General features: G+C 39.7%; 1 protein-coding gene across 1 annotated transcript; it reads left to right on the top strand.

The window, feature by feature from the left end:
* The first annotated feature begins 94 nt into the window (after window positions 1-94).
* LOC100879815 (pyrokinin-1 receptor) lies at window positions 95-13718 on the top strand. The gene is made up of 3 exons (XM_012285754.2): window positions 95-5262; window positions 11204-11430; window positions 11993-13718. Exons 1-3 carry the CDS (start codon window positions 4446-4448, stop codon window positions 12539-12541), a joined length of 1593 nt encoding a protein of 530 aa, XP_012141144.1. The 5' UTR covers window positions 95-4445; the 3' UTR covers window positions 12542-13718.
* Window positions 13719-14932: the final 1214 nt, after the last annotated feature.

The following is a 14932-nucleotide window of genomic DNA, read 5'->3' as shown; positions in this document are numbered from 1 at the left end:
TCGATACTCTTCGATCAATGGAAAAGTTTTTGTGGCTCGTAATGCGAGATTTTATTATCAAAGTTGGGACGGTTAATACTCTGTCTATGGGTAAACCTCAACTTTTGTCTGCATGAAATTTCTTTCCAGGAGCTTGATGCTCGACACTGATACGATTACGATGTCATTCTTTGAAGACAACAAGGTTGGCAAAGTTCATTCTGAAAATTTAGACGATTTGAGGAATCTTCTCGACATGTTGAAAGTAATTATGTGATTCAATGTGTAAATTTTCTAAATAATAATAGTGACATTTTCTTGAGCGTGCCAGTAATCGATATGCAAATCGAGTAAAAGAAACAAGACAGATCCGATTTTCTTTCGAAGAATTAATTAAATTCGCTCAATTGAATCTTACCCGATTGAAGGAGAATCAATTCCAGGAAAGGTGGATGTTAATCCCAGGATTGTAACACACTTTCGATATTTTTTGTTATGCATACAAAACTGGGGTTGCTTGTTTTTCAAATAAATCGATTCTTTCCAGAAGGAATTTAATAAGACCGAGCCATAATTTGATCGCTGTTTCAAAAAGTAATTTGCCAGAAAACAATTGGAATCCGGGGTGAATATTCTGAGAGGTTTCTCGAGGAGTTTTATCTCGAGGAGCGTCGTCCTTTTTTGCAGGAAATACTTTAGGACACTTTGTATAATTTTATTGGAAGGAAACGGAACTAAGGTTCTTTAACCCGTGAAAACTTTGACATCAAAGACCCTTCTTTTCCCGTTCGGTCAACGAATTTCCTTAGTCATTGTTGAGAACGAGGAAAGTAATCAGTATTTGGTCGATGTGTGATTCCCTGATTATTCAAACGAATCAATTAAGGCGACGACATGAAACGAGTCATTCAGAAAAAGGAAAAATAGAGAATCGCGAGATATCTTGTGCCTCGCTCTGACGTCTCGTGAGAGACGCTGATAACCAGCAGCTGATAATGAACGATAAGTTGCGCATAAAAACGACCTCTTCAACTTAAACCGCCGATTAAAATCTATATTTAAAATGTAAATGTTTTGTAAGTGCGTGCAAAACAGTTGGTCGGAGAGAAACTTGGTCACGTACGCTAAGATTCCAGTAAAAGACTGTTCGTCAATATATTAAGATGAACTTTCTTGAACTTTCACTCTCCTTCTTCATTTTCTCTATACCGAAGAAAAAAGCCTAACAGTTTCGAGTTTCACTTTTCAAGTCCAAACAGTTGGAGCACAAAATATTGCGACGTTAGTTGCTCGAAGGATGTTGTTAGTTTTCCACGACACTCGACGCAATAGAGCTGCGCAAAATTAAAAAGTTTTCATCCTTGAAAGAAATTATTCCGACTAGTACTGCGTAACAAGGATCGAGTCGATAAACCGCGAAATTAGCTCACGGTAGAGTAGAACGAGTTCGCATCCAACTTTGCGATGGTAACGTGATGCGTTAAAGTCGATATATTCCCCAAACAGCATCAGAGAAAGGACCATCGTAAAACTTGCTTCGTCCACCTTCAAAGATAATTAGAAACTAACCAACCCGCAAAAAAAGCCACCGTAAAATACAACTACGGTTTTGTATCGAGAAACGTCCTCGAACTCCGGTCAAATGACACGGTAGAAATGAACCCGAAAGCTTTTGAAAGCTGGAAGCCTCGCAAAATCGGCTACGTCATCGACGAGTTAAACGACACGGACCGAATTCGACACTTCTAAACAGGAGCTCCACTCGAAGAGCTTGGTTCGTTCGCGGAACGAAAAATACAGACAGCAGGGTTATTTCTCGTACGAAATGAAGCGAAAAGAAGGGGTTGCAGGGTTTAGGATTGTCTTGGAGGGTGTCGTTTCCGAGTACAAGGTCACGTGAATTTCGTCGACCGTGTTCGAACGTTAGACAATTGAAAAATCGAGGAAATTCAGATGTCTGCAAAAGGGAAAGAAGGAAACCTGATGGATAACCACCCGAGTCAAGATTTACGAACGTGATAGATGCCCTCGGTATTGAATCGATCCACAATATTTTTAAATCAACAGGAAACGAAAGAAAATTACAATGTAAAATATACCACAAAATTCTTACACGATACGAAAAACATACTCGAATGTAATGTAAAGAATGAATTGTCTGGAAATTTAATATACAATGGTTGTTTTTGCGGCTAACCTTAAATCCTTAAACACGAGACTTTATCATTAAATAAGCGTCCAACGTTCATCGGTATCCTCATTATAATATCAAATGAAATTTATTCAGTTCTTTAATCATTTGTTTCTTCGGATTCTTCAAATTCATATATGTATAACGGACTAAACGTTTCGAGCAAATCCTTTGATATGAAAATTTCTTTCGGTGGTAAACAACTTGTTCGATGAATGAAATCTGCCGAAGCAACAAAATCAGTCAAACCTTCCTTATTTTAAGTCGTAGAAATTATGGAGTTCCGACTGTTTTCAAGGAGGGATATCGTTTTGTTAACTATTTACGATTGAGGGGAAACAGGAAATGCGCAAGCTATAATTTTAGCTCGAGATATCTAATTGAAATGTTCTGTTTTGGGAGTCTGTCGATTTCGCGAATCATTGCACTTCTAACGGGATTATTCCTAAAATAGAGGCGTCGTATAAGCGGCAGTTAAATTCTTGGATTAGTCGAATCATTCCGAGAATTAAACGCGTATGTGACTAAGGACGAAACTATGACATACCCCCGGACAAAAATCACGATTACGCCAATGCAAATACAACGCGTCAGATGTTCGCAAACAGCACGATTAATAGACAACGATAGAAAACAGTTGGCAATCTTTCTTCCGTAACTCATAAAAATTCATTTGTTTCTCGAATTTTTCATCCGAGGATTACATCATAATGGTTGATTGAATTTCTTGCTACGTATGGAAGAGTTTGCTACAAAACATGTTGACCTTCTCCAAAAAAAGACAAGAATAAATAGAGAGGACGATTCATAAAGAATTCATATTTCACCCTATGCGAATGGAGAACTTAAATTGATTTCGGTATTACATAAATATTTAACAAATTTATAAAACGAATACAAATGTACTCAAGTCCTCGGTTGCTTCGAGTTTATACAATTTTTTGAACGGCTACGAGCAGGAAAATCGGAAGCGATCGAGGCAACCACCATAGAGGGAAGCGAAGGACATACGAGCGTTCCGGGTGCAAATATTTGAAAAATGGCCGCACAGCGGGTAGTTGCCGGTAAGAAGAATAGCGGTTCGTTGTTTCTACGAAGAAGGCGAATAATCGAGCGAAATGACCGTGAAACCGGTCCAGGACCCGAAGAAGAAGGAACGAGGGAAACCACGAGGACAACTGCCGGTAATTGAAGGTGCGCAGAAGCGCCGGTGGCCGACGTCGTGCGTCGCGACGAGGGCCATCCGCAGTCGTGACTCGCGCGGCGTCCGTGTCGGTTCGTCGACAAGTTCCTCGCTCGATTTGTGACATCTTGCGACCTTCGTTCGCCAGTTCGATTCCTTTGGAAAGGTCGAACACGCAGGGCTTGATAGAACCTAACAGAGCACGGTTCAAAAATAACCGAGAATCTGGTTTTACCAAGGTCTTGTGTGAAATCGACAAAATTACGGATAATTAGGGAAAAAGAGTTCTTGATGAGGTCGATAGGAAGAAAATCCAACTGATTCGGTTGTAGTTCTTCCTTTTCTTTTTTTTTCTTTCCACCATTATTTTACCGAGCTCTGTGTAAGACAGTTTGGAGAAGATCGAACGGCGAGAATAAATACGGGGTGTCGAATGGAGGATTCGATTCGAAGGAAATCAAACTGAGAATTCTTCCACTTCCTTGCAATTTTCTTCCTGAATTTCGTGCGAGATTACGTAGGATAGAATCGAGAACTTTTTGCAACTTCACTATCGAATTTTGCCCGACGTTACTTTCCGTAGAACGGAAAACCTGAGAACTAAGGTCAAGAACAGATTCGGAATTGATAAGGGAGGCTCTCCGAAAGAAGAATCCTGTTCCGTTTCCAATCACCGATTTCTCTGAATCGTGAATGAAATTAACTGAGAAACATGGAAACCTAAGATTGAAAAACTTGTGATTGATTGAACAGAGGAGAATCAGCAGAGTTTTCCTACTTCACAAAATTTCAATCGTTCCAATACTTAAAGGTTTAAGATACAAAAAATTTGAAGGACAATCGATATATCTTTGCCTAATGTAATAGAAGATTTCGATGAGAAGTTCTCCAAACTTCCAACACTCCATAAAAACGTCGATGTATCGAACGAAAGTTTAAACGAAACTCGATCAATCAATTCTTAAGATTCGCCCGAGAGTTTGCCTCTTCCCAATTTTTTGTTAAGAATTTCATTTATTCCCCAAAAGTTGGTCGAGACTTTATGATGTGCCCTATGCAACCACGAGAACTAATAAAGTAAATCGGTTCAATATGGAGGAGCCAATAGTATCGACGAATTTGTCCAACAGCACGTCCATTCAAGAGTACGTCCAGGACATCACGAATTTCTACAACGGGACCGTCGACAATTATTTCCAAGACATCGTCCATCCACCTCGGAGAGACTCGCTATTCATTGTGGTGCCGGTAACGATCATTTACGCGTCCATTTTCGTGACCGGCACAATAGGGAACATCAGCACGTGCATCGTGATCGCACGCAACAAGTCGATGCACACCGCTACCAACTATTATCTGTTCAGTTTGGCCGTGTCAGACCTGTTGCTACTGGTGTGTGGACTTCCGGCGGAAATTTTTCTCGTTTGGTACAAGTACCCGTATATCTTCGGCGAGGGTTTCTGCGTTTTACGAGGCCTAGCGGCGGAGACGTCGACGAACGCGTCGGTTCTGACCATCACGGCCTTCACCGTCGAAAGATACGTCGCTATTTGTCACCCGTTCTTGTCTCAAACGATGTCGAAATTGACCCGGGCAGTGAAATGGATCCTGGTGATCTGGTTGGTGGCGTTGTCGTTCGCGTTGCTCCCGGCGCTTCAATTTGGGGTGATCCAACATAAAAATAATCCTAGTCTAGTGATGTGCACGGTCAAGAGGATACTTCTGCAGCACTCGTTCGAATTGTCTACCTTCCTGTTTTTCGTGGTGCCTATGAGTCTGATCACCGTACTGTACGTACTGATTGGGCTGAAACTGAGGAAGTCGAACATGATGAAGAGAAGTCAGGAGCGAGAAGGTAGCTGCAGACATCATACTGGCAGGTCGTCGAGGAGGGTGCTGAAAATGTTGGGTTAGTAGAAAAATGTTTACTCTTCGTGTACACCATCATTTTATTCAGCTCGTGTTTCTTTTTAATAACGTGACATTTAATTAAGGTGGAATAACTTAAATGTTCTCCAGCTACAAACGAATGAAGCTCGAAATTACGAGTAAGTTTTTTAACGAACGTTCGAATTTTAACAGAATTTAATTAGCAGGAAACAGGAACATTTCTTCGACCTGCGATAATTGACGCAACGGTTAATCGAGTTATGTCCAACATCTGAAACACGTTTTTCCGCTGCCAGAACAGCATTTCAAACATTCTTGATTACCTATTCTTGTCTACTAATACTGTTATCTTGTATATCGGTCGTTAACTTCAGTCATTTATATTCTGTATGCTATTTCGAGTATTTTAATATTCGTGAAATTCGATCGTTTAAATGCGACTATTTTCGTGGAATTTTACCAAATAAGATGAAATTGCACGTTCGCGTTCGTTGTTTATTCGATGGAGCATCAAAGGAATTGTTGCGAGAAACAATGTCGGAATATTAAATCTGTACATGCAAATTATCACCGGATGCCAGAGTTTCTAGTTTAGTGGGTTTGTTGTTTTCGCGAACCAGCATTGAAATCACCGATAATAGTTTTGTTGTCCCTTTACGAATATGCGTCCTCTGATGTTATGGACATATTTTATGGTAACGCATCTTCCTGCTGTACGATAATGGAACAGGGCCACTAATGCACTGAAAGTCACAGCAGTGACGATATTCTTTCAACTGCTGTATGAAAATAAAGTTGACTGCATCGCAGCGGTAAAAAATTGATTATTCCACTAAAATGTTCAGTCATCGAACGTGTTAATTTGTCAGAGGACTGTCACGCCTATCATCAATCGCGATTATTATTGTATCATATCATCGTGAACTGTATAATCATCCAATAAAAATCGCGATAGAATTATGTATCGCTCATCGAGATTAATTTTTTATTATGCGATTTTGTAAAAAAATATCGATTCTTTCGAATGTTCGCAATAAAATAATCGATCTCTTTTCGTGCCCGTAAACATTAACGCGTAGACATAATCAAAATGACGCGTGCCGATTCATTTTTAAGATACCGTGTCGAATCGTCGGTGCTTGTTATTCTTCGTTCAATAAACGGATCGGTCGGAAATTGAAATCGAAATGGTGGATTTGCAAACATACCACGAGCTGGTCACATGTAACGACGCGTAAATTTTGCGTTATTTTCATCAACTTCCGGCACGACTTTATAATTCACCAGCTGCTATTGCAATGAACCGTACCGTCTCCATAGCGGAATATTTTACGAATATCTTAACCGCTTGAAATCCAATGAGAATGTTAATGTTTGTTTCTTTTTTAAATGGCGTTTAAATTGAACAGAAGCGTAATTTAATTTTAAAGAAATAGCTTGCAAATAGAATAATGTATACGGTTCGACGAAACGATTTATAATTGCTAATTCGAATCAATCATGGACGTATAATAGAGAATCAATAGAGGCTGAAGCAAGAATACATTATCCACCTTGTAAAAAAATGTGGAAGTAAATTTTCTCGCCAGAAGTTACGATTGGGAATGTACCCAACATAATCCGTACGCTCGATTAAATGATAGTTGTCGGAAAAGTTGACACGCGTCGGTGCGATTAAACAAACGATTACATGCATCGTGCTTTATTACCTCGTTTATCGCATAACACGACGGCCGCGTTTCATGAACAAGTCTCTCGTTAACTTCGTAATTATACATGTATGTACACATGCAATTACTTGCTCGGGTTTCATGACACGGAAATGACGTCTCCACTTTTACCATCGATCCTCGACTATCGCGATTTCGTGTACAGGTCAAATACTCTTCAAATAATAATTATGTTCTCAAATTGACCACTGTCGAACACGCTGATCGACCTCCTTTCGATCGTTTTCGGTTGCTCGACATTCAGGAAGCTGTTTCCTCGTCAAAATCTCGAGTAACGGGAATTTCGATGATTCCAGTTATCAGGCCGTGATATTAACTCGCTTGCAATATCTCGGTGATTAAATTTTGAATCAACCAGCTGCTCCAAACGGTAGTTCAGCGCTTGATGATAGGGAAATTCATGAATTGCCGCTAAATATTCAAAGTATATTTTCTGCATCGTTTCGTATTTTCATTAATGCATCGGTCGATGTTTTTAAAATACCCCACACATTTGTAATGTTCGCTTTATTATTCATAAATATGTATCACGGTACACATAATGACATCAATAATTGGAGGCGTATTTCGAAGTACAGTTTCAGAAACCAGACATTAAATGTCCGATACATTTACCGGGTTCGATGGTAATTAGCAGAAAAACAGCCGGAAATCTCGAGACGTTCCATTTAGGGACTCAGGTGCGCCACTTTTAATATCGAAAGCAAGACCGGTTATAAACAAAGGGAGTGAAAAATTACTCGAAGAAGGTGATTTTAGTAAAAACAGCCTTTGTCTCCTTCATTTTTCTTTCGACGTCATGAAAACTCAACCTCGGAAAATTTTCTTGCATCCTCAGAAAGTTTAGTAAAAAATGGCTGTAAAAACATAAAGGGAACTTTCACGAATGACAAATGAAATCTGATCCATTCGCGTTAGATGATTAAGAAGAAAAAGACTTGATGAGTGTTTTTAATTTCCTGCGAGAGGAAACGCTGATGAGACGCCTGTACATAATTATAAGTTAAACAACTTTTATTTCTACAAAATTAATTCCGAAATATTACACAGACTTGATGGCCAATTGTGGCGGAATAAACGTTCGAGAGCAGTGACGGCTAATTTCAACTATTTTACCAAGTTGTAACTATGATGTCGGCAGACTCCTAACGATAATCTATTCACAGCTCCTTGCCGCTTTTTTTATTGCGAGACCGTGGAATAATTAATCCTCTTTATCTGGCTATTCGATGAAAAAGTTGTTTCTTTTCTTTCCGTCCTCAGTCGTCGACCACCACTTTTCCTGTTTCTATGTCTTTTTTTTTCGATGCGAGAAATCGTGCTCGCTAGTTTGCATAAACTCGATTTTAATAACGCGGAGAGTACCTCGCCCAGTTTTTTTTAATATTTACCAGACAAGAATGAGTGTATCGAGTACTCGTGAATCATTTATCGTCGGTAGAAGAACACCGTTAAATTAATCACGACAAATAATGGCGATTATTAGTTACAAAAAGTGTATTCAGACAGCCTCGCTAATCATAAGAGCTACTTTCAGTAATACTTCTGTATAACTGGTGTATCATTCCTTAGATGTGAACACAATTTTAATATCGTGATCGACAAAATAGTCACAAACTCCGCAACGAACTCTGCGTCATTAGTAAAAAAATTCCATGTCCGAGGAACGTAAAGGAATTTCTCATTCATGAATTTGGCAAAAATAGTTTGGCGAAAAGAAAGGAACGGAAAGAAAGTAAAATGGAGGAATCTTGTAACCAGTTTCAAAAATGAATTATTCAATAAAAACGCGAGATGGTTGCGTAGAAATGCCATAACTCGAGTGAACTTGACCTTAGCCACATATCAATTCCTGTCTTTGCATATTTTTCGAAAGCGTTCCGCGTAATACCGTCGCGTAATGGCACGGACTTGTCGGGAATAATGTACCTGATCCAATCGAGACAAAGGTATTCTTGTTAACCTTCTCTCTTGTCCTTTGATTTCTCTTCGATATTGAACCTTCGACGGTGACGCGTTTTTATCAAAGACACATGAATATTGTATCGATGATAAATCGTTGCTAATTCAGGCAGACCGGTTTTCCCTACGAATCGAGAAACAAACAGAACTTCCATACGTTAGCTCGATACAAATCATCGTGAAAGGGAGAAGTTTCACGGTCGAGGCCGAATGGGGGTGGAATCTCCCTCGAGATCGAGATCACCCCATTGGCAGCCCCTTCGAAATAAAAGAAACCGCGTTTCGGATGTTAAAACGTTCCCAACTAACTTTTACGACGATGGAAACGTCTTATTTATCTTTCAACTACTTGCAAATTTGAACAAAGCTTCTAACGTTATAGAATTTAATCAGGAACTAGGATTTTTGTTCAAAGCGAGAAAGCAGCTTAAACTTACATAGAACTCGGTTTATGAAATTTTAGAACTTGGTAAACGTGCCTAGAGAGAAGTAAGGCAAGGAAGAAATGAAAGTAACGGGTGGCGCGTTCTCTTTTCCCTGCACGGATTAAGCGTTAAAGGAGATATTTTCGTTGGGAATTACAAAGAAGAAAAGCAGGAGACTTTTCAATGCAATAACGTACGATGAAATCTGTGAAAGTGAGCAGTGAAGTGAGAGTAATTAAAAAAGTCGAGGATAGCTTTAAATTAGATGAAAAACTAGGGGTAGTTTTATTAAAAATTAAAATCTTTGTGAGAAAAAAATTATTGAACTTCCACTAATTCTCTCTGTGTGTCGATGCTTCGAAATTCCCCGGTTGAAAAGAGTAAAGGTTAATAACCTACTACGTATAATGGAGGAAATTAACGAACCGGAAGCACCGAAAATACGAGTGTACCCTTTGATGAAATTACGCTTCTAACGATGAAAGAGATAGTGACATTATCGCAAAAATTCCAATACCACCGACTAAGAAATAATTAACTCTGTCATTACCAATGGTAGACATTCGCAAAAAAATTATGCAATCGATCAAAAAATATGATTTATGATGGTTGATGTTAGAATGGCGTCAATAGGCCACTGCAAAAAGTGCATCAGGAAGTTGGTCATTACAAGTAGCTAACGATTCTACAGAAATTAAAAAAAAGTATTCCAAAAGAAGCGTGTCATCGATGATCAAGTCTCTTAGAAGTCAAAGTATTTAAAATGTATTTTCTGTGCTTGCAATATGAAACGGGATATAAATAACATACGTTCGGGACGAAAAGAGTTTATCTTTGATTTCACCGATATATTTATTTTTGGCAGCCTCGATTTTATTTATCGGAACGTCACGTATCGACATGCACTGAACATGTCAATTTGGTACATCACCGCTCAATTTGCTTCGTATTAACTTTTTTCTCGTCTGCAGATTAGATAAGCAATTAACAAAAAACACGATTATTAGCCAAGCATCTTGGACAAAAATAATTCGCATGTAGCCAGCTATAAAAGGATATTTTTAAACGTCCATTAATAGCGATATGCTTAGTGAAGTCTATTATCCTAGAAAACCTGACAATCTTTAGGATCCTCGGCGATCCTAAAGACCCTACTAAGGACTCTAAGGTCTCTAAGACCTGAGAATCCTAAGGAGCCTCAGAAACCGTGAAGATCTTAGGAATTATAGGGTCATTAGGCTAACCTACGGAGAATGTTGAAGAAGAGTTCTTCTGCGTATCCGGTTAACTAGGGGAAGTGTAGGTTGCAGATAACCGTACTTAAAATTAAGGCTGGCCATAATGAAGCGACATGGCGCTATGGACACCCCTCTGATTTCATTCCTTTGACGGTTAGCGATAATTTAAGCGCCAACGAACGCGATATTAAACCTAATCATTATTTTACTCTCGTATCGGCCACCATTAATATTATCTACTTGACGTAGCTTTGACGCATACTCGGAGAATACTCGTTAGATGTCCGATTGTTCTACTGTTCCGGCTGCTACCGTTCCATTCAGCTCGCGATCGTTTTAAATTTAGCAGCAACCAATAATTCTTCGTTGGCTGTTTACGTCCTTGTTCCGCGCAATCATCGAAGCGGTTGATTTACCGTTTTATTTTCCCTTAGAGGCTCTTTATGAATTCCTATCTTTTCTGCGGAATATTAATTTTCTACCGACAGATCGTTCACCGTGAGAATCATTGTTAATAGACTTTTAATACCGCACCGAAACCATTTATTTAATAGTTCGGTTGAATAATCGAGCTGTTAAGAAATTTGCGATTGGTTTGTTTCCAGTGGCGGTGGTAATCGCGTTCTTCATCTGCTGGGCGCCGTTTCACGTGCAGAGGCTGATCGCCATTTACGGGACAAATTCGGAAGATCACATCACGTCTAACAGCAAGTGGATAGAGTTCCTTTATCTCTTGATGACCTACATATCCGGGGTACTCTATTACATGTCCACGACGATTAATCCTATTCTATACAACATCATGTCGAACAAATTTCGAGTGGCGTTCATGGTGAGTAACGACGTCTCATTCATATAAACACGCTGTAGCAAATAATTAGAGTATCAGCTGCTTCAATTACCGGATTCTCTCAATTGACATCCAATTACTCCGCCCCGCTTTCTATCTCTGCTCCTTTGGGTAGCAGGATGAGGTTAATGGGGAAACGTAGTCGATTTCGTCCTGGCTTTCATTCTTTCCGGGTCCGGAATTTCTCCTTACAATCTCCTTCCACGCGATAACGATTTCATTCATCCCCTGTTTCGTTCAAATGATCCAAAGAATGACTAATCCGACGAAGCCAATATTAATGACGATTAATAGTACAGAACTTTATCGCTCGCAAGATCGTAAGGTGTGGAAGTCGGAAAGCAAGCCAGAACCATTATTTCTGTCCCGTGAAAAATAGCGATAATCCGTACACGTGTCAGGTTCGTCCCCTTAGAAATCAATTACCAGGAGCTTCTCGAAAAAGTTTGATCCCGCGACTTGTCATTCTTGTTCACCCTCCGATAGTTCGATCAGGCGTGTCCGTTTGACTTGTCAACTACAAGCAGCCGTTCTGTTTTCACAGGAAACACTGTCGAGGAGTTGCAGGATCCCTGGCCTGGTGGTTCGCAACGACCAACGTTCCTACTCGAGTTTGTCTCGGTCCCAGCAAAGAGCGCTGGGCGCTTACGGCTCGAGGACCGTGGGCACCGGAGGAACCGGAATCGCCCACGAAAGCACCGACTGTTCCGGAAATTCCGCTCGCGAGGACAGCCCTAAACAGACGACAGCGTTGGTCGAGCAGCTGAAGACGGACTCGCGGAACGTGGACAGGAAATACGCCGACAAAGACAGCGAGGAGATCAGGAAGCTCGCGAAAGAGGTTAGGGTGGTCGACGAGCACAGATCCACCGGCAAATACGCGACCGTCAAGGTCTCCAACGTCGACGAGGCCAGGAAAAAATGGTGGGGGCTGCTCAAGTGGTTTCCTGGATTGAAGTCCTTCAAGTTGGCCGGAAGGAACACGTACACCGTGTCGGAGAACCGTATCCTGAAACAGACGGAGTTGCATAGAGAAGAATTCTCGATGTCCATGTGGAACGTACGCGAGGCGAACGATCAGCTGCCCGTTTGAACCGTCTTTGCTTCGAAAAGGCTGCTGAAAGCTGAAACATTCTCTGAGTTTCGAGAATCGAAAGACTGCTTTGGTTAATGGCTGCGAATGAGTTTGGTACTTGCTGGCATCGGAAATACTATGAAGGTTTCGATGGGCAAAAACATGTTTCGATCAATTTAGGATGCGGTACGAGCGTCACCCGAAGAGTTGGATGGAAAGAAATATTTCGATCGATGGTTGTATTCGCGAACTGATATTGCAATTCTTGGGTCTGAAGCTTTGACAACCGAAAGAAACTTTTTAATCTTTGGCTAGATTCGCGGACGGAGAGAATGAATTGGTACCGCGTAACGATTGTTAAATCAGTTAACTTTTCGCGAACGAAAAGTAATCGCAAGATTTGTTTCCGTGCAAATGAAAGAGAAGTTGAAAAGTCGCGTATGAATGCTCGGTGAATCGGAGTATAAATAAATGAGACGAAGCAGAAGCTGTTGGGTTATAAATCGCCTCGAAATGTATATTCCTGTCAGGTTTTTCGGTGATCGAGATTCTTCGTGAGTGCTTTGAAAAGCGCGTCGATAATAGACGTTCATCCCCTCTTTTCTGAAGCGTACAAACTCGAAATAAGAAAGTTCTCGAGGTATTTCGATCGAAACCTCGGATTTATGAGGGAAGAGACTACCTCGTGTGGCGCGGGGAGGAATGATAAAACGCTCGGTTACGATAACGAACCAGAAGTATCACAATTATTCGGTTAAAGTTAAATATAGAATTTAGAGACTCGAATGGTATTCGTGTTGGACTCAAATTTCATTCGAATCAACTGATATCGCATTTCCAATGATCCGAGCTGTTTTATCGTTCTCCTCCTAAAAGAATGAATTAAAGTGTACAGTATATGAAATTCGCTGCATTTTGATGCGAAGTAGATATAACTACAAGTTATTAACGTAACTGCAACTGATGGAAATGCAGAATTATCGATCTTGAAGCCATAGGCGTCATCGCCATATTAGATTGTAGGAGAATGCTGTGTGAATCAATTTAACATTGCAGTTAAATTTGGCGAATGTGATATTATTTATTGTGTAACTATTAGAAATGTACATTATTTTAGTTACTTAAAATGCGCTCGTTTATGTTTATAAACCAATGTATGTATTTTACAGTAATAATATTTTTGATAATTATAGAACAGGATTTTAATTATTAATTAAAATAAAGCACCTTCTATTACCTCCAAACACTGTTAATTCTGAACTTCATGGGTCAATTAAGTATCTTATGATTTATAGTTTATTCTGAGTCTACCTTGAAATTTCCAGATGAGCAACATAACGATAAAAATAGAGTTCAATATTTTGACAGATGAGCAGCATCGCGTCTGGATCATTTGGAAGTAATTAATAATATAAACTTATTGAGCAAGCGAGCCGAAGGCGAACGAAGCTCTTATATTTGACTTTGCAACTTCTTTGTCCGCGTTTTTCTTTTGCACCACTCAACCAATTCTCGTCAAATTTTGCATGCACATGCGTATGTACATCCAGATGGACATAGAAAAAAAAAAATATTAATCGGACTTGCCACGAACGAATAATCACCGAAAAAACTGATCCAAAAAGTGAGGATCCGAACACGCATATAAGGAAAATAAAAAAATGAATGTTTCGGCACTTTGACGACGTAGTATGGTTCCTGAGGCATTTAGAAACAAATTTCTATTAGGGTTTGATGCGTTTTGATGCCTAATAAAGCCAGGAAATCAATTTTTGTCGAATTCGGTCCGAAACGGTACAGGTGGCGCCATCTAGCGGCGAGCGGCGGAACTACGAAAAAATAAAATTTCGATTTTCTCGAAAACTAGGGACTTTTCCGAAATTCTGAGATATACAAATTGTTCCTTGTCGCCTACGGAATCGAACGAATCTAATTATAGCCCGCTAGGACTATTATTAAGGAAAATAGAAAAATAGCCCATTTCATGGACTAAAAAATTGCCGTCCATCTAGCGGTGAAAGTTGGAACTACAAAAATATAAAAATGCGATTTTCTCGAAAATTAGCGAACTTCGAGTACTTCCGAGGCTCAGAAAGTGTTATGTGATCGCATTAGAAGCAAAATAATGCAACAAAAGCTTCCTAAAGGCTTTAATAAAGAAAATAAAAAAAATGTCATTTTATGGAGAAAATTTGTGGCGCCATCTAGCGGCGAAACTGCGAACTAAACTGAAAAAACGTATGTCCGAACACGCGTTAAGGAAATATATAAAAAGTAATATTTCGCAACTTTGACGGCGTAGTATGCTTCTTTAGACATTGTAAAGCAATTTTTGTTCAATAAGTTATTCATTTTTCTGCCTATTAAGCCCCGAAAATCAATTTTTATTTGACCCCTTAACGCGTGTTC

Source organism: Megachile rotundata, chromosome 15 (assembly GCF_050947335.1).
Source record: "Megachile rotundata isolate GNS110a chromosome 15, iyMegRotu1, whole genome shotgun sequence".
NCBI classification, from domain to species: Eukaryota; Metazoa; Arthropoda; class Insecta; order Hymenoptera; family Megachilidae; genus Megachile; species Megachile rotundata.
This window is presented reverse-complemented; position numbering and strand designations above follow the sequence as displayed.